A 20,787-nucleotide genomic window follows, 5' to 3' on the forward strand; every position below is an offset into this window, starting at 1 on the left:
AATAAAACAAAAAATCATCCATCCTCCTCCATCACACATACCCACAATGTAACTACCTTTCTCCAGAAAGACTTATAAAAGTTGTGCGTCTCTGTTCTAATTATTTCACACAATGAATTGCTAGATATTATCAGAAATTATAATTAGATGCATGTTCCAAACTAATAAAATGGTGTTTATTATATAATTCTCATTGAGTACTCTTGTCCAGGTGAATTAGCAGAGGTTCTACTCCATATATAGTTGGAATGACAACGTAGTTTAATTTCTACATAAGCCAAAAATGGCCTTTCTCCTTCACCTGCTACTCAAATGAGACTTCTATGGCTAGTGTATAAGTATTTGATTAAAATCACGGTACTAATTGTATGGGATATGACATGTGAACAGAGCAAAAATAAAAGATCTCAGGTTAGTGGATTATAGGCTGCTCACAATTCAGAAATCTGACTCTTTTGCATTGGTTTATTTTTATAAAGCAAGATTTTCAAATGAGAATAATGCCTGATACATGGTAAAAACCTTCAACAAGTGTTTGTTGGCTAACTCTGGTCTGTGTGCTACTTAGAACCAAGGTTTTCTATCATACGTCAATGTAAAATACAATAACTGGTCTGTGTGCTACTTAGAACCAAGGTTTTCTATCATACGTCAATGTAAAATACAATAACCAGACCTCGTTGTGACCTCAAGGTCGAATCCCATCTTGTGACACACTGGAAATGTGGAGAAGGTGTTGTGCACGTGAGAGATGAGCACAGCACAGCAGAACTGGGCCTCAGAAAGGAGAATGAGGGTAAGGTGGGAAAGCCAGCAACCTTCTTTAAATATGCAGGGTCTTTGTCAAGATGATAATCCATATATAATGAGTTTGATACACATGTTTTTAAAAAAGCGAATTGCATGTGTCTGGATTGTTCAAAGTGTAATTATGTCAGAAAGTCCAAGCCTAGCATTTTCTTCAACTGTCTCTTATTCTCCTCGCCATGTTTGTTGGAGAGCCACTCTTTGCTCGTAGCAGCTTAACCTGTGGGGTGTATGTTTGTGTTGAGAGGAGTTCAGGTCACTCTTATTTCTCTCCCTCCAGCCCTGTATTTCTAGTTATTTGTTGGGCATCTTAGCTAGGGATCTTCAGTGTATATTACTTGCACCACAAATTCATTATATCCAGAAAGTACTTTTGTAAATTAGGTCCTCTTCCCAGTTTGCCACTTTTTTGGTAACTACAAGTACCACGTTTCTTTTTTCCTGAGCTCAGAAACTCAGTTACTGTAGCTCCTCCTCACATCTCATCAGTTTAGTCCTATAGGATTTTATGTCCACTGTACCTTCTAACTTGTCATCCTTGCCCTTGCCTAGGTCAGGCCCCCCAGTACCTCTTATTTCAATTGTTGGAATAATTGTGGTTGTTGTTGTTTGAGAGAGAGTCTCGATCTGTCGCCCAGGCTGGAGTGTAGTGGCTTAATCTCAGCTCACTGCAACCTCTGCCTGCTGGGTTCAAATGATTCACATGCCTCAGCCTCCCAAGTAGGTGGGATTACAGGCACATACGCCACCATGCCTGGCTAATTTTTATGTATTTTTAGTAGACATGAGGTTTCACTGACTGGTCTCCGACCTCCTGACCTCAAGTGATCCATCCCCCTTGGCCTCCCAAAATGCTGGGATTACAGACGTGAGCTACCATGCCCAACAGGAATAATTGTTTTTAATTCCTCCTGTCCATCCTAATCCTTGCTACTAAGTTGATTTTATGAATAGCTTTGCCCAGTAATGGCACACTCCCTCTATCCCTCAAAAATCCCTTCAGTCAATTCTGGGAAGGTCTCAGGCTGGCATTCTGGTCCTTCCCTTTTATAGCATTACATTGATTTAATTATATAGAGATATAGATCTGGTATGTTTTTTCAGACTATGCTTGGCCAGTTCCTCTATCCACCTACTGTGTGGTTATTATTGAATGAATTCCTGGATTAAAACCAGCTCATTTCACCTCATCCTTTTGGGACTTTTGTTCTCTGCTATTCTTGCTATCTGGAATATTTTTTCCATCTTTGTCTTTACTTGATGATATCTTTTCACTCTTTAAAAACCCATTTCTATTACCATGTCTCTCTCTCATGCAACATAAGCTCTATCTTTCCTTTTCAAAACACTTCAGAATACTTTCCATTAGAATGTGACCTGATATTGTAGTCACTTCTGTACTTTTCTCTCATCATGCTAACTAGATTGTTAGTCACTTGTGGGCAAGACCAGGTGCATTACCTAATTTTGTATCCTTAGCATGACATTGGCGTCAGAGTATATGGATGGGAGATACTTAATATATTGTTGCATTAAATTAGTTAGAAACAGAATCGTCCTTTGCGCCTGGGTTTCTCTGATTCCTAGCTGTGTTGACTTCCCTCATACCTTCCAGGAGTCTTTGCTAGTTACAGTCAAAGAGTCTATCGAAATCTGATATTTAATAAGTATGTACTAGAGCTTTATTGTTGCCAGTTCTGAGTGCCTTCTATGTATATTAATAGCGAACAGAGGGCCACATGAATGAAAGCAGGCTCTTGGAATTCATCTGGACTCTTGAAAGGACTCTTCCCGGGAACATAGTAGGTGCTCACAGAGTAGTTGTGATTGAGGTGAAGGCTGTCCTGTTGAAGACCTTGAAGGAAATGGTGTGCCTGGGTTCTTAACTATTTAAAATCTCAGTGCTCTTTAAAAACCATTTAGTGATTCTAGACTAGAGAATGAGATGACTTTCCTAATAAATTATCATTAAGAATGTATAACACCATCTAAACTTGGAATAATCTTCCTTTCCCTTCCTTTAAGATTTAGTCTTCATGACCTCCTAATTGCTAAATCAATTAGCCTTTTTCTCGGTCGTCATCCCTCAGAACCTCCGCCTTTAAGGAGCATTACTGCCGCCTTCTTGTCTGAACTGAAATCTGGCCATCTCCTGAGGCCACCCCTTCACCTGCAGCTCTATACGGGGTGACCTTTCCATTTCATTCGCTGACCTCAGCACCAGCAGTGGGGTTAATAACAGCTGTGGTTGCCACCCCTTCCCCAGCCTTGCCAAGAACAGAACTTTTCTGCCTGTTTATGAAAACTTTGCTCCTTTCAGGCTCTTGCCATCGGACTACCTCCTCCTCCACCTTGATGGAAGTATTTCCCCAGTGTATTAAAGACTTGATACACGGCTGAGAGTCTGCCACCACCCAGAGGCTGCCGTAATCCTGGTTGACTCTGGTATCTACAAAGACAACCCCCCAACATCTTCATCGTGGTCTTGGACCCCCTCATCTCTAGTGAACATCTGCCCTCCTCACCTTCAGTTACCTGTATTGACATGTTCACAAAGAAGAACTTGTCATCACCCCTGTGCCCCCTCCAAATTCTAATCATCCCATCCACACAACCTACTGTGGCTCCAGTCAGCCAGAGTGCTCCACGTTCTATTTCCAACTTACCACTGTCTCCCAAGCTCTAGCCACTTCTTCTCCCCTGGATTACTGTGTAGTCCCCAGACTAGTTGTCTTTTCATTTTGCCACCTACACTCCATTCTTCACCCAACAATCAGAAGACCATTTGAAGACGTTAACTGAATCGTGTCACTTTTTTTTGCACAAGTCTCCAGATTCATATTCATAATCATCACAGCCTACATGGCCCTTTTTAGTTTGGCCTTACCTGTCCCTTCATATCCTATATGCTCTCCATCAAATGCATTCTGGCCTCCTGGCTTATTTCTGGTCAAGGCCTTTACATTTGCCGTTCCCTCTGCCTGGCACATTCCCCGTTACTTATTTGTAAGGCCTGTGTCGTTCCTTCAGCTCTCAGCCCATATGCTGCCTCTTCAGAGAGGGCCACCTGATGGCCACTCTGTGCACCCCTACTCTCTTTTATCTGAAACTGTGTGTGTATATTTAATGCTATTTTCCACTGTTTGAGGTTACTTATTTATATTTATCTGTTACCTGTTTTCCCCTCTAGGATGTATATTAGTGTAAGGATAGGGACTTTGTCGGTATTGTTCACCTCTGATTTCCCAGCACCTGATGGTAACTAGAACATACGAGGCATTTAGGAAGTATTTGCTGAATAAATGAATAATTAGCATGCGCTCTTGCTCTGGCCTTTGAATTTGCCATACTCCTAATCATCATACTATCTTCAGACAATTTGTACCCATTCTTAATATTGCAGCCCCATTGCCATTTCCTCTGTCCTTTTCACTCTGTCAAATTCCTAGACTACCATGCATTGTTCATCACACTGACCATCTGACATTTTGATAGTTATTTATGTGCATATCTCACTAATGAATGTGCCCCTCAGGCTGTAACTTCAGGAGAACAAGGTGTGTGCATTTCTTTCTTATTCCATTCTTACCATAGTGCTTGGCACACTGGGATACTCAAGAAACGTGTGTTAAGTGAATGTATATTAGTAAATTGTCATGTGATTGAACATCTTCTCCCCCTTTCTGTTTTATTATCTCTACTAATAATTTAATTCCATGACTACTCTGGCTGGAGATTCCTTAAATGTCCACATTCTTTGGGATTCTGTATCTGGTCTGCTTCTCACTGCATAATCTGCTCTGGGATTCTTATTTCCGTCCCCTTAGCTTCAGACATCACTTCTTTATGGATGATTTCTAACCTGACCTCTCTCCTGAATCATAGCTGTTTGGATTTCTGCCCTGAAGTTCAAGAAAACCAATTCCTTCACCTCCCTGTAGGTGTACCCTTGAGTTATGCTTCCCTGTCATCTTCACTAGGTAATGCAGTCTACGTGGTCACCCAGGTTCTAAGCCCTGGGTCCTCTTCAGCATCTCTCTCTCAGGTCACCCATCCAGTGTATCTCCAAGTCCTGTTGATTTGATGCAAGAAACGTCTTCTGTCCATTGGCTTCCTAGTTTCCCACATCCTTCCCCTCCAGCAAGTCTCACGTACTATGTTCTACAACACTCTGTCATCTGCAGAGGAAGTAAGCCTGCCACTGTCTGGTGCCTTCATCTTCCACAGCCTCAATGCATGCTTCGTTTTTTCTGGGAACATTCAGGTAGTTGAGGACCATTCGATAACGGACTGAATTTTGATGAATGTGGCCGGCCTGTAAATGTTTGCATTAAGGAACGATAAACTTTTAATTTAATTCTACAGCTTCCGCAGTTTGGTCCAGCCTCCTGTCCTTTGTGCACCCACAATGCTTTCCCTTGGTGTGTCTTTTGTGAACTACTTTCCATAAGCAGAGCAGATTCCCAAGCTCCGTGCCCAAGTAGAATAGCATTGTTTCTAAAATGGGCTGTTGCCTGTGATAGTCCCCAGTATAGGCCCAGCTGCCGCCTGCCTGCCTCTGGTGTCTTCTGCTTCCAGAAACATGCATCACAATAGCCTCACTCGCCCCTTCCTGACTTCAGTGCCCTAAAAATAAAAATGAGTGTGTTGAGGGAGATGCTCTTACTTAAGTTGCATTTTAGAACCAAATGCTTTCACCACCTGAGGGCTTTCCCTGGAAACGAACTGGAGATGGAACTGCTGAGAGATACTCACAGGCGGGCCTTTGGGGCTGTCAGGACGCTTTTTTAGGTTCTCATTCCATTTGGATTTTTTAGAATTTGTGATTGTCAAGTCTGATCAAGGTTTTAAACTAGGGCTTTATCATTTTGTTTTTCTTTTCACATCTGTCATTTCAACATCTAAGCCTAGAGGCTCTCAACTCCTTAAGCTTCCTGATTTTGGCCTACTCATCTCCCTTAGTAAGTCCCTTGCCTGAAGTGAATTGATCTGTAGGCAAGGCCTCATCACAGGCCTCTGATTCATCCAAAGGAGAAGGCAATGCAGGTTTATAGAGAATCCCTGAAGGTGGCTGCTGCACGTGACATTGGTTATCTCATTGAATTCTGTGAGGTATAGGTAGCATTCTCTTCATTTTAGAGATTAGAACTGCAGTTTAGAGATTCTAAGTAACTACTGATGTCTCACAGCAGTTTGTACAGAGTCAGCCTGAGATCTAGCTCTGTAGCAGCCTAGCTGTATGATTCTGGAAATTATGTTCTTTACACTGTATGGGTACATTCGATTTGTTCGTAAATCACAAGTGGCACAGAAGGTGTTTTATTTCTCATCTCATTACACTGAACAGTTAAGGGACATTTTTTACATTCCCCTCTTTCTTTTTTCCTCTCCCTTGCCTTAGAGCATACTCCTTCCATGTTAGCGCAGACGGTCAGATGCAGCCTGTCCCTTTTCCCCCCGATGCCCTCATCGGACCCGGAATCCCCCGGCATGCTCGCCAGATCAACACCCTCAACCACGGGGAGGTGGTGTGCGCGGTGACCATCAGCAACCCCACGAGACACGTGTACACAGGCGGGAAGGGCTGCGTCAAGGTCTGGGACATCAGCCACCCTGGCAATAAGAGTCCTGTCTCCCAGCTCGACTGTCTGGTGAGTGAACATGGATGAACAAGACTTAGACTTTCATTCAGAAAACAGGAGGAGCTGATGAGAGAACTGTATGTATGAGCAACACCACACAGTATTGATCCCAGGTGGATAGTTGCTCTTCAGGGGATTGCGATCTTTCACTTAGAGTATGTCTTTTGCTTCCTAGAGACACAGTGATCTAGTTCTTCATGTGTGGCATGTGCACCATACTGATTTCATTAACTCTGCCTCCCATGGGAAAAGACAAACCTCTTGTTTTCCCCTCCGATGGTTAAGCAAACTAAGAGCCCATACAGTGACTTTATGAGCGTGCACCTAAATATCATCTGTCACATGTAAAGAGTAACTTACTGCCTCATGTGGCAAATACTAGATAGCCCCTCAGCTGCTACATTGGCCTTAGCCCTTGAGTTCTTTAGGAAATGTCAGTTTAGTAGAATTTTTGCTATAGCATGAGGCTACATCAATTGAACATAATTAAATATACATAAGATTCCCGTAACCTCATGAGCTAGGAGGAACTTTTTTTTTTTCTGTTACTTAACACTCCATGATCAAGTCTTACCTCTGGTGCAGCTTCATCAAACGCATGATGCCCTTTAGTCACGTAATGCAGGCCCAGGCAAAAGGAACAGACTGCCAGGGAGATATCCCTGAAACTTTCTTGCCATCAGTAGCAGGACCTTTCAGCAGCAGAACTGAGCCTGAGTCTACCAAGGTTCCAGGTTTGGATACTCCAAGACTGTAAGAGCTCCTGCATTAGTGTACGTGTGTATCTGTGTGTGCAGATGATGCAAGCAGTTGGTTAATTTGGTGGTGGTGGGAGTGGGTTTAGAGCTTTGCATTTTGATGCTAATTAAGATTAAATATCTCAGTACTACATTTTGTAGATCAAGTTTAAGTACTTCCCTAATATCATGTAATTTTCTAGCATTAATCCACTTTATCATTGTCATAAGTATAAATGGCTCATTAAACCAGGAGGGAACACAATACTTTTATGGATTTCTGCTCTCATGTTAATGCTGTTTTCCTTTCCTCATGAGTAATCTCTTGATGGTTTTTGTCTCTACAGAACAGGGATAACTACATCCGTTCCTGCAGATTGCTCCCTGATGGTCGCACCCTAATTGTCGGAGGGGAAGCCAGTACTTTGTCCATTTGGGACCTGGCGGCTCCAACCCCACGCATCAAGGCAGAGCTGACATCCTCGGCCCCCGCCTGCTATGCCCTGGCCATCAGCCCCGATTCCAAGGTCTGCTTCTCATGCTGCAGCGACGGCAACATCGCTGTGTGGGATCTGCACAACCAGACCTTGGTGAGGTAGGTTAGCAGGATCTGTTACCAGGTTGTGAGGAGGAGCCGATTTTACCATATTTTGCCAAAGTACTGTGTATGTAGGTATGGGGGGTGTGTGTGTGTGTGTGTAAAGGGGTATCTTACTAAAAATTGTTCAGAACAGGTCCATTTTAAGATGTTAAAAACAAATTATCAGTATAAAAATCTGGTTTTCTATAGTACTTGAACTTCATAAAATGAGGTTTTTTTCTTCCTTGACATTATACTAAAGCATCACCAATTTGTTTTAACAAAATGAGGTCAGTTTGACATAATTAATATACATAAGGTTTCCATGACTTCATGAGCTCCTTAGACATCTGTAATTTGCCATCTGTGTTTGCTAACAAACCATTACTGTTGATAGAGCCTCATTGAGAAGATTTACAGTATATGGTACTGTCTTGGGTGCCATAGACATCAGTGTATGGTACTGGCTTGAGTGCCATAGACATCTAACAGGTTCATTCCTTCAGCAGGTATTTAGCAACTCCCATGGGCCTATGCACTGTATTGGGTGCAACTCATTCTGAAATGGTCTAGATTATCTGTTGTCCCACCTTTGAGGTTGGATAGATAAAACTTTACAAGTGAGATTATAAAGGGTTGGTGTTGGTAGATGGGAAAAGCTCTGAAACGATTCTCTAGGTGTCAATACCTAAGAGATTAGCAAGCAAGTAGAATGATCAGCTACAGGGTATGAAAAGGTTGTAATCAGAGGTAGCTACAAGTCATGTGTGTGAAAGAAGAGGACTTTACTATCTGTTATTTCAAAGGACTGAAACCTATAGATTCCAAAACAAATCGTCATTTTCATTGCTTATCAGGCAGGCTCTTATGTGAAGCTGCTTCTAACCCTTTTTTCTCCTGGTGACCTTGGTACATTTTGCCATGAGTGATTCCTGGGCCAGTAGTTCACACTGAGTATCTTTTCCAGGTGCCTTACTTGAGAGCCTCGCCTTCCGTCTTGCACAGCCACCCACAGACACATTGCTGCTCATTGGCAGGACTAGTTCTGTCGCTCCCTGTGCCATCCCCAGTCCTTTCTAAAAGGGAAAATTAAATTCTCTCTCCCTCATAGCACAGTGTTAGAATAGGTCTCAGAATATATCTTTGATTAGTTCATATACATGTAGGCGTGTTTCCTTTTGTTAATTTCAGATTTTTTTTTTCATTAGTAATATCAATCATGTTTTCATGAAAAAGTAATTAGAAGAATTCCTAAGTATTCAAAATCAAGCAAAAAGTGCAGGACATTTGGCATCTCCGTTAAACTTTAATCTCTTCATATATGCTTTGTTACTACTTTGAATAATTAGAAACCATAATAAACCAAAATGAAATCTACAAATAAGGCCTGGATTGAAATTGAATCATCAAGGAATTCTAAATTGAGTTTAACTAAAAGCTAACTTTTCAAGGGCTTTCCCTCCATTTTGACATTTTCAGGCAATTCCAGGGCCACACGGACGGAGCCAGCTGTATTGACATTTCTAATGATGGCACCAAGCTCTGGACGGGCGGTTTGGACAACACGGTGAGGTCCTGGGACCTGCGTGAGGGGCGGCAGCTGCAGCAGCACGACTTCACCTCCCAGGTATGATCTGTGGCTGAGGCATTTCAAAGACAGGGTTTTAGGCTGAGGTGGGCAGATCACCAGGTTGGGAAATCAAGACCATCCTGGCCAACATGGTGAAACCCCATCTCTACTAAAAGTACAAAACTTAGCTGGGCATAGTGGCATGCGCCTGTAAATCCTGGCTACTCAGGAGGCTGTGGCAGGAGAATCGCTTGAACCTAGGAGGCTGAGATTGCGCCACTGCATTCCAGCCTGGCGACAGAGCAAGACTCTGTCTCAAAATAAAAAAAATAAAAAAGATACAGTTTTATGAAACATACCACCTACTGAAAGAAGAGGCAGTTCACTTACCGTGTGATGTCACTTTTGATTCTGGATTAACCACTTTGAAATCTCATTACTTTGAAATCATCCATTTGACTTTGGTTTTCCACTGTACAATTCAAATTATCTTGATTTTCTTCATAATGTAAGTAGTATCTGTAGAAGGGATAGTACCTCCCAGATGAAAGAAGTGTGTCCACTGTGGCCACTGTCACCATCACCTGTTTTAATTCTAGATCTTTTCTCTGGGCTACTGCCCAACTGGAGAGTGGCTTGCAGTGGGGATGGAGAACAGCAATGTGGAAGTTTTACATGTCACCAAGCCAGACAAATACCAACTACATCTTCATGAGAGCTGTGTGCTGTCGCTCAAGTTTGCCCATTGTGGTAAGCAAGCACCTTTTGTCCATTTTCTGTCAACCAGAATTGTTCCTTCCCCCTTCCTGTGTTATTTCCAAGTCGAATCCTTGAGTTCATTACCATGCCCCTCTTCAGAATTCTGTTACTTCCTGATACATGCCTGCTTCCCCAACGCCATGTAATTTTCTGGCATTAATCCACTTTAACCTTAAGGATTAATGACTCATTAAATCCAGAAAGATAGACTTTATTTTTGAAGCGAAAGTTACTTTTTTACAAATGAATGAGTTTTCTGTGAATAGTTTGATGTTCTATAAAGCACATCTTGGTGTCTGACAAAGTAACACAAACATTGCCTTTTTCAAAACCCTTTACCTGTAGGCAAATGGTTTGTAAGCACTGGAAAGGACAACCTTCTGAATGCCTGGAGAACACCTTATGGGGCCAGTATATTCCAGGTAACATGGAACTTGTTAACTACCACTTATGTTTGTTTAATCAAACTCTCTGTGCATTCTCTCAGATTAATAATGTGCAGAAGTGTCCTGGCAGGTCAGAGCTAGTATTATGCACATTGTACAGAGAAGGAAACTGTGTCCAAGGGGAGGTTAAGTGTCACAGCAAAGCCATGGAGCTGGGGATAGTCCCCAGTGTTCTGTGCTCAGAGCCAGTGCTGTGCCTGATTCAGTGCTCACTGTTGCTTCATCATGAATTCCTTTTTGGAGTAGAGGTTTTATGTCTTCTGGGAATTTTGTACATGTATGTCTTTTTTAATTTTTAATTTTAAAAGTCGAGCATTTTGCTTAAATACGCTCTTGTTAGTAGTAGTAGTTTTTTTATTTTTCCAAAGAAGAGTGCTATGAAAACGTTTGATAAAAATCAGTTTTATAAACTTTTACTTTTCCTGTTGACTCAGTGGAACTTTGTATAGCTTGTGAAATTATTTGTAGAAGGACCAAATTGTAGACATAGTACCCATATATGCACGTGTACACACACACTCTCTCCTCCTCTCTCCTACTGGTACGTGAGAATTTCATAGGCAAGGTGAAAGACTTGCCTTTATTAACCTTCTATATTTAGGATGTTATTTCCTAGTGTTCTTTTCTAGAAGTAATATAATAGACTTGCAGTTTTCTTGACCAAGTGGTATTAAGTCATCATAAAGTAGATTAATTCCATCGAATCCAAAATAGTATGCAAGATAATAAGTAGGGCAAAAAAAGCCAATTGTTGCAGTCATGAAGCTTCTAATTTATTTTTTTTATTTATTTTTCTTTTTTATTATATTTTAAGTTCTAGGGTACATGTGCACAACATGCAGGTTTATTACATATGTGTACATGTGCCATGTTGGTGTGCTGCACCCATTAACTCGTCATTTACATTAGGTATATCTCCTAATGCTATCCTTCCCCACTCCCCCCACCCCACAACAGACTTCAGTGTGTGATGAAGTGACATCACTTCCTGTGTCCAAGTGATCTCATTGTTCAACTCCCACCTATGAGTGAGAACGTGCAGTGTTTGGTTTTCTGTTCTTGCAATAGTTTGCTGAGAATGATGGTTTCCAGCTGCATCCATGTCCCTACAAAGGACACAAACTCATCCTTTTTTATGGCTGCATAGTATTGCATGGTGTATGTGTGCCACATTTTTTTAATCCAGTTTGTCACTGATGGGCATTTGGGTTGGTTCTAAGTCTTTGCTGTTGTGAATAGTGCCGCAATAAACATACATGTGCATGTGTCTTTATAGCAACATGATTTATAATCCTTTGGGTATATCCCCAGTAATGGGATGGCTGGGTCAAATGGTATTTCTAGTTCTAGATCCTTGAGGAATCGCCACACTGTCTTCCACAATGATTGAACTCGTTTACAGTCCCACCAGCAGTGTAAAAGTGTTCCTATTTCTCCACATCCTCTCCAGCACCTGTTGTTTCCTGACTTTTTAATGATTGCCATTCTAAGTGGTGTGAGATGGTATCTCATTGTGGTTTTGATTTGCATTTCTCTGATGGCCAGTGATGATGAGCATTTTTTCATGTGTCTGTTGGCTGCATAAACGATGTCTTCTTTAGAGAAGTGTCTGTTCATATCCTTTGCCCACTTGTAGATGGGGTTTTTTTTTCTTGTAAATTTGTTTGAGTTCTTTGTAGGTTCTGGATATTAGCCCTTTGTCAGATGAGTAGATTGCAAAAGTTTTCTCCCATTCTGTAGGTTGCCTGTTCACTCTGATGGTAGTTTCTTTTGCTGTGCAGAAGCTCTTTAGTTTAATTAGATCCCATTTGTCAATTTTGGCTTTCATTGCCATTGCTTTTGGTGTTTTAGACATGAAGTCCTTGCCCATGCCTATGTCCTGAATGGTATTACCTAGGTTTTCTTCTAGAGTTTTTATGATTTTAGGTCTAACATTTAAGTCTCTAACCCATCTTGAATTAATTTTTGTATAAGGCATAAGAAAAGGATCCAGTTTCAGCTTTCTACATATGGCTAGCCAGTTTTCCCAGAACCATTTATTAAATAGGGAATCCGTTCCCCATTTCTTGTTATTGTCAGGTTTGTCAAAGATCAGATGGTTGTAGATGTGTGGTGTTATTTCTGAGGGCTCTGTTCTGTTCCATTGGTCTATATCTCTGTTTTGGTACCAGTACCATGCTGTTTTGGTTACTGTACCCTTGTGGTAAAATTTGAAGTCAGGTAGCATGGTGCCTCCAGCTTTGTTCTTTTGGCTTAAGATTATCTTGGCAATGAGGGTTCTCTTTCGGTTCCATATGAACTTTAAAGTAGTTTTTTCCAATTCTGTGAAGAAAGTCATTGGTAGCTTAATGGGGATGGTATTGAATCTATAAATTACCTTGGGCAGTATGGCCATTTTCACAATATTGATTCTTCCTGTCCATGAGCATGGAATGTTCTTCCATTTATTTGTGTCCTCTTTTATTTCATTGAGCAGAGGTTTGTAGTTCTCCTTGAAGAGGTCCTTCACATCCCTTGTAAGTTGGATTCCTAGGTATTTTATTCTCTTTGAAGCAATTGTGTATGGGAGTTCACTCATGATTTGGCTCTCTGTTTGTCTGCTACTGGTGTATAAGAATGCTAGTGACTTTTGCGCATTGCTTTTGTATCCTGAGACTTTGCTGAAGTTGCTTATCAGCCTAAGGATATTTTGGGCTGAGACAATGGGGTTTTCTAAATATACAATCATGTCATCTGCAAACAGGAACAATTTGACTTCCTCTTCTCCTAATTGAATACCTTTTATTTCTTTCTCTTGTCTGATTGCCCTGGCGAGAACTTCCAACACTATGTTGAATAGGAATGATGAGAGAGGGCATCCCTGTCTTGTGCCAGTTTTCAAGGGGAATGCTTCCAGTTTTTTCCCATTGAGTATGATATTGGCTGTGGGTTTGTCATAAATAGCTCTTATTATTTTGAAGTATGTTCCATCAATACCGAATTTATTGAGAGTTTTTATCATGAAGGGCTGTTGAATTTTGTCAAAGGCCTTTTCTGCATCTATTGAGATAATCTATGTGGTTTTTGTCTTTGGTTCTGTTTATATGCTGGATTACGTTTATTGATTTGCGTAGGTTGAACCAGCCTTGCATCCCAGGGATGAAGCCCACTTGATCATAGTGTATACGCTTTTTGATGTACTGCTGGATTCAGTTTGCAAGTATTTTACTGAGGATTTTTGCATCGATGTTTCATCAGGGATATTGGTCTAAAATTCTCTTTTTTTGTTCTGTCTCTGCCAGACTTTGGTATCAGGATGATGTTGGCCTCATAAAATGAGTTAGGGAGGATTTCCTCTTTTTCTGTTGATTGGAATAATTTCAGAAGGAATGCTACCAGCTCCTCCTTGTACTCTAGTAGAATTCGGCTGTGAATCCGTGTGGTCCTGGACTTTTTTTTGGTTGGTAGGCTATTATTGCCTCAATTTCAGAGCCTGTTATTGGTCTATTTACGGATTCAAATTCTTCCTGGTTTAGTCTTGGGAGAGTATGTGTGTCCAGGAATGTATCCATTTCTTCTAGGTTTTCTAGTTTATTTGCATAGAGGTGTTTATAGTATTCTTTGATGGTGGTTTGTATTTCCATGGGGTCGGTGGTGATATCCCCTTTATCATTTTTTATTGTGTCTGTTTGATTCTTCTCTCTTTTCTTCTTTATTAGTCTTGCTAGCGGTGTATCAATTTTGTTGGTCTTTTCAAAAAACCAGTTCCTGGATTCATTGATTTTTTTGAAGGGTTTTTTTTGTGTGTGTCTCTATCTCCTTCAGTTCTGCTCTGATCTTAGCTATTTCTTGCCTTCTGCTAGCTTTTGAATGTGTTTGCTCTTGCTTCTCTGGTTCTTTTAATTGTGATGTTAGGGTGTCTATTTTTGATCTTTTCTGCTTTCTCTTGTGGGCATTTAGTGCTATAAATTTCCCTCTACATACTGCTTTAAATGTGTCCCAGAGATTCTGGTATGTTGTATCTTTGTTCTCATTGGTTTCAAAGAACATCTTTATTTCTGCCCTCATTTCATTATGTACCCAGTAGTCATTCAGGAGCAGGTTGTTCAGTTTCCATGTAGTTGGGCAGTTTTGATTGAGTTTCTTAGTCCTGAGTTCTAGTTTGATTGCACTGTGGTCTGAGAGACAGTTTGTTATAATTTCTGTTCTTGTACATTTGCTGAGGAGTGCTTTACTTCCAACTATGTGGTCAATTTTGGAATAAGTGTGATGTGGTGCTGAGAAGAATGTATATTCTGTTGATTTCGGGTGGAGAGTTCTGTAGATGTCTATCAGCTCCGCTTGGTGCAGAGTTGAGTTCAATTCCTGGATATCCTTGTTAACTTTCTGTCTCATTGATCTGTCTAATGTTGACAGTGGGCTGTTAAAGTCTCCCATTATTATTGTGTGGGAGTCTAAGTCTCTTTGTAAGTCTCTAAGGACTTGCTTTATGAATCTAGGTGCTCCTGTATTGGGTGCATATATATTTAGGATAGTTAGCTCTTCCTGATGAATTGATCCCTTTACCATTATGTAATGGCCTTCTTTGTCTCTTTTGATCTTTGTTGGTTTAAAGTCTGTTTTATCAGAGACTAGGATTGCAACCCCTGCCCTTTTTTGTTTTCCATTTGCTTGGTAGATCTTCCTCCATCCCTTTATTTATTTTGAACCTATGTGTGTCTCTGCACGTGAGATGGGTCTCCTGGATACAGCAAACTGACGAGTGTTGACTCCTTATCCAATTTGCCAGTCTGTGTCTTTTAATTGGAGCATTTAGTCCATTTACATTTAAGGTTAATATTGTTATGTGTGAACTTGATCCTGTCATTATGATGTTAACTGGTTATTTTGCTTGTTAGTTGATGCAGTTTCTTCCTAGCATTGATGGTCTTTACATTTTGGCATGTTTTTGCAGTGGCTGCTACCAGTTGTTCCTTTCCATGTTTAGTGTTTCCTTCAGGATCTCTTGTAGGGCAGGCCTGGTGGTGACAAAATCTCTCAGCATTTGCTTGTCTGTAAAGGATTTTATTTCTCCTTCACTTATGAAACTTAGTTTGACTGGATATGAAATTCTGTGTTGAAAATTCTTTTCTTTAAGAATGTTGAATACTGGCCCCCACTCTCTTCTGGCTTGTAGGGTTTCTGCCAAGAGATCCGATGTTAGTCTGATGGGCTTCCCTTTGTGGGTAACCTGACCTTTCTCTCTGGCTGCCCTTAACATTTTTTTCCTTCATTTCAACTTTGGTGAATCTGACAATTATGTTTCTTGGAGTTGCTCTTCTCAAGGAGTATCTTTGTGGTGTTCTCTGTATTTCCTGAATTTCAGTGTTGGCCTGCCTTGCTAAGTTGGGGAAGTTCTCCTGGATAATATCCTGCAGAGTGTTTTCCAACTTGGTTCCATTCTCCCCTTCACTTTCAGGTATACCAATCAGACGTAGATTTGGTCTTTTCACATGGTCCCATATTTCTTGGAATCTTTGTTCATTTCTTTTTACTCTTTTTTCTCTAAACTTCTCTTCTCGCTTCATTTCATTCATTTGATCTTCAATCACTGATACCCTTTCTTCCAGTTGATCGAGTCGGTTACTGAAGCTTGTACATTTGACACGTAGTTCTTATGTCATGGTTTTCATCTCTGTCAGGTTGTTTAAGGACTTCTCTGCATTGGTTATTCTAGTTAGCCATTCATCAAATCTTTTTACAAGATTTTTAGTTTCTTTCCACTGGGATCGTAATTCCTCCTTTAGCTCAGAGAAGTTTGATTGTCTGAAGTCTTCTTCTCTCACCTCATCAAAGTCATTCTCCGTCCAGCTTTGTTCCATTGCTGGAGAGGAGCTACATTCCTTTTGAAGGGGAGAGGCACTCTGATTTTTAGAATTTCCAGCTTTTCTGTTCTGCTTTTTCCCCATCTTTGTGGTTTTATCTACCTTTGGTCTTTGATGAGGGTGACGTACAGAGGGAGTTTTGGTGTGGATGTCCTTTCTGTTAGTTTTCCTTCTAGCAGTCAGGACCCTCAGCTGCAGATCTGTTGGAGTTTGCTCGAGGTCCACTCCAGACCCTGTTTGCCTGGGTATCAGCAGCGGAGGCTGCAGAAGAGTGAATATTGCTGAACTGCGTATGTTGCTGTCTGATCGTTCCTTTGGAAGCTTTGTCTCAGAGGTGTACCCAGCCGTGTGAGGTGTGAGGTGTCAGTCTGCCCCTAGTGTGGGAGGCCCCTAGCCTCCCAGTTAGGCTACTCGGGGGTCAGGGACCCACTTGAGCAGACAATCTGTCCATTCTCAGATCTCAAACTCCGTGCTGGGAAAACCATTACTCTCTTCAATGCTATCAGACAGGGACATTTATATCTGCAGAGGTTTCTGCTGCCTTTTGTGTGGCTATGCCCTGTCCCCAGAGGTGGAGTCTACAGAGGCAGGCAGGCAGGCAGACTTCCTTGAGCTGTGGTGGGCTCCACCCAGTTTGAGCTTCCAGGTAACTTTGTTTACCTACTTAAGCCTCAACAATGGTGGGCACCCCTCCCCCAGCCTCCCTGCCACCTTGCAGTTAGATCTCAGACTGCTGTGCTAGCAATGAGGGAGGCTCCATGGGTGTGGGACCCTCCAAGCCAGGTGCGGGATATAATCTCTTGATGTGCCATTTGCTAAGACCCTTGGAAAAGCGCAGTATTAGGGTGGGAGTGACCCGATTTTCCATGTGTTGTATGTCACGGTTTCCCTTGGCTAGGAAAGGGATTTCCCTTCCCCCTTGCGCTTCCCGGGTGAGGCGATGCCTCGCCCTGCTTTGGCTCTTGCTTGTTGGGCTGCACCCACTGTCCTGCACTGACTGTGTGACACGCCCCAGTGAGAGGAACCTGGTACCTCAATTGGAAATGCAGAAATCTCCCATCTTCTGTATTGCTCACGCAGGGAGCTGGAGTCTGGAGCTCTTCCTATTCGGCCATCTTGGTGCGGATCTCGAAACCTATAATTTAATACAGCATTTTTCATATCATGGATTATCACTTGTTAGATAGTCCCAACTGCACTTAAAAAAGTACATGTTTTATAGTAAGCCTAAGTACTGTCTTTAAGTGTTTAAAGTATTCAGAGTCCTGGTTAAAATCCTGTGTTGTTTTCATTTTCAGTGAGCACAGTTTAGTTAAAAGTTAACATTGAATCCTTCATACTACAGTTGAATATAGTATATACAAAACTGTATGGTATGTTTTTCTTTTTAACTGTTGAACCTCTCCCCTCTTGCAAATTTGTGTTACATTTTAACAGTGGGAGCATTAGGCTTTTCACTAGAAATAATTTTACATTCTTTGTTTTTTTTTTTAATGTGTTTTCAGTGCCATTTCTCATATCTGATCTCACTGAACTCTGCTGCATCCCTCTGAGGTGGTAGACAGGTAAAATGTCTACCTATTTGCTATTGTAAGGAAACTGAGGTGCAGACAGGTTAAGTGACCTGTGCCATGTTCCACAGCTCAACCTAACTCCAAGCCATCTGTTTGAAGTTGAGGGTTTTTCATGCCAATAACACCCCCCTCTTAACGGTAGAATAGGGCTTGAAATAAGGTCTTGCTTTGCCAGCAGAGGTGCTCAAACCATTGGCTTGCCTGCCTACCTGATGTCCCCAGGGCAGAAGCCTCCTGACTGACCCGGTGAGGTGTTGCCAAGGGTGGATCCGATCCACCTCTGCCATTTTAAGAAAGTACCACGTGGTGGCTCATGCCTGTAATCTCATGCATAATTTGGGAGGTCAAAGCAAGAGGATCGCATGAGCCCAGGAGTTTGAGACCAGCCTGGGCAACTTAGTGAGACCCTGTCTCTAGAAAAAGAAAGTTAAAAAATTAGGTGTAATGGGACACACCAATGTCATAGTCCCAGCAGTTCAGGAGACTGAGGTGGTAGGATTGCTTGAGCTCAGAAGGTCGAGGCTGCAGTGAGCTGTGGTCACACCACTGCAGTCCATCCTGAGTGACCGAGGGAGACCCTGTCTCGTTAAAAAATAAATAAATAAATAAATAAAAAGGCAGCAACACTCTCCGTGACCACCTTTCACCTTTCCTTGACTGGGCTCCTGTTTGGTGAAGGAGCACGTTACATTTGCATTTGCTCCGAGTCCTCCATACTCATGGGATTTTCTTTCGGTATTTAACATTTTTGATTATATGTTTCTTTCCTAGTCCAAAGAATCCTCATCGGTGCTTAGCTGTGACATCTCCGTGGATGACAAATACATTGTCACTGGCTCTGGGGATAAGAAGGCCACGGTTTATGAAGTTATTTATTAAGGACAAATCTTCATGCAGACTGGACTCCTCCTGGTAGCACTTTGCTCTGTCATCCTTTTTGTTCACCCCCATCCCCGCATCTAAAAACCAAGGATTTCAGATACTCATTGCAGTTGTGGAGTTTAAATCCCCTTTCTTAACCTCACTTCCCACTTGCTATTGAATTGTGAATAGTCATTAAAAACCTGTGATACCAAATCTTCAGCTATCTACTTGGAAGAACATGGAATAAGCATACTTAACAGTGAACAGAATCTTTAATTATGTATTATATCTGTAATATATTTATTTTGTTTAAAGAAGGCTTTCTAACAATGACTGACTAAATAAAGCTGTCTGCTCCTGCATTGATAATGAAGGTGCGTTGTATTTGATACCCCTCCCCCCCTTTTTTTGGCAAAGGAGGGGAAAGGAAGGTTTAAAATAATTGATTTAAAATGTCACTAAATGTAGACTGATGACTGTATAGAGATGTGAAATGTATAATTACACATGGAAGCAATATGTTGCTGTGTTGTTATTAGGTTTTTTTGTTTTTGTTTTCTACATCTTTCAAAGACCTTTGGAAATTTGGCTGAACAATTAGAACACAACAGGCCATCTCATACTCATTTGGATCTATTTAGATGACGTTAACCAATATATCTATAGCTTTAGATTATATTCGATAAAAGTAATTGGACTTTTTTTCTTTTTTTGACTCGTTGACAAGTGTCTTTGTAATATGTTTTTAGTTCCCTTTTTTGTTGTATTATAGACAGATGAACAAATTAAATTTGGCCTCAAAGAGAGAACTTAATCCCTTCTGGATATTTTTGCCACATTTCTTTGCAAAAGGGAGATATATATATATATATCTTTAGTCAGTTTTGTTGTTATGAGAAATTATGGGTTATTTTGTGGCATGCTCTTTGGGAGCTGCACAGTTACGGGGAGGACTCCCACTGCTGTGCAAGTTAAGTCTTTCACAAAACAAGGACAGCAGAGGAGGGTTTGCAGAGACTCCCTCTGAAAAACACAAAGAATGGACTCTCTCCTGGGATGAGGACTTGCTTTCTTTACCTCCGGTTCTTTCCATGTCTTAGTTGGATGTCCCTGACATGGACACAGGCTGTGCCATTGTGCCAGAAACATGGTGTTATCTTTTATGTTGTTGTTGTTGCTGTTAAACTATAATATGTGACTTCTTTTTTTATTATTATTTTTTGTTTGAATGCTTTAAAAATCTTTTAAGTCTGTGGATCTGCTGATGTACAGTGCCTTTGCTGCTATGGATCAAAATCAAAAGAACCGTGTAGATATACTTTATTGTATAAGTAGAAAATTACTTAATTTCATACTAGAAATGGATGGATGCTGCAAGTTGAAATGGACTGTCCATTGACGTTCCTAATGTGGTAGCAGAAAAAAAAATGGTGTCTTAAGTGCTTAGTGTTTGATGTCATTAACAGTTTCGTAAAACTCTACAGTGTAGAAAGATTTTGATACTAAACTGTGCATTGTACATAGTTCTAATGCATTGTATTGACCACCAGTACTTCTATAATGGTAGATTGTTTGTGCATTCAGACTTTTAAGCATTAAACATAAATAACTTCTAGTATGCTTATTTTTCTAATTCTTTGTCTTGATGACATTAGTTTATTTTTTATCTTTGGCTGTGCCACTCCTATATATTAAAAATGCCTAGTTTTTTCAAGGGAGTTTGTTGTTAAGGTAATGTGGTTTTTTTGTTGTTGTTAAAGTAGTGTGGGTTTTTTCATTATTGCTACTTTTGTTTTGGTTTTGTCTTTACTTGAAAGGAGCTAGGAAAGGTAGGTGATAAAAGTTAACAGTGACCAGTTGGTGCTAAATATTTATTGAGTACCTCTTTGATTTGTAAAAGTACTGCCTATCAAAAGGTTATCATGTCCCTCAAACCCTTGATGCTTTAGAGGTATGCTGTTCAAT

The 20,787-nt window shown here is 41.0% G+C and overlaps 1 protein-coding gene across 16 annotated transcripts in view; it reads left to right on the forward strand.

Moving 5' to 3' along the window:
• Positions 1–20,438, forward strand: part of LOC706619 (transducin-like enhancer protein 4) — a 156,597-nt gene extending 136,159 nt beyond the window's left edge. For all 16 annotated transcript variants that reach the window (XM_015117957.3, XM_001103112.5, XM_001103029.5 and 13 more), the window contains 6 exons: positions 6,209–6,458; positions 7,534–7,781; positions 9,246–9,393; positions 9,936–10,086; positions 10,441–10,517; positions 18,730–20,438. In XM_015117957.3, coding sequence (XP_014973443.1) covers positions 6,209–6,458; positions 7,534–7,781; positions 9,246–9,393; positions 9,936–10,086; positions 10,441–10,517; positions 18,730–18,837 — 982 coding nt within the window. In that variant the 3' untranslated portion in view covers positions 18,838–20,438. The remainder of the gene's footprint in view (positions 1–6,208; positions 6,459–7,533; positions 7,782–9,245; positions 9,394–9,935; positions 10,087–10,440; positions 10,518–18,729) is intronic.
• Positions 20,439–20,787: the final 349 nt, after the last annotated feature.

The sequence above is a fragment of the Macaca mulatta genome, chromosome 15 (assembly GCF_049350105.2).
Source record: "Macaca mulatta isolate MMU2019108-1 chromosome 15, T2T-MMU8v2.0, whole genome shotgun sequence".
Classification (NCBI taxonomy): Eukaryota; Metazoa; Chordata; class Mammalia; order Primates; family Cercopithecidae; genus Macaca; species Macaca mulatta.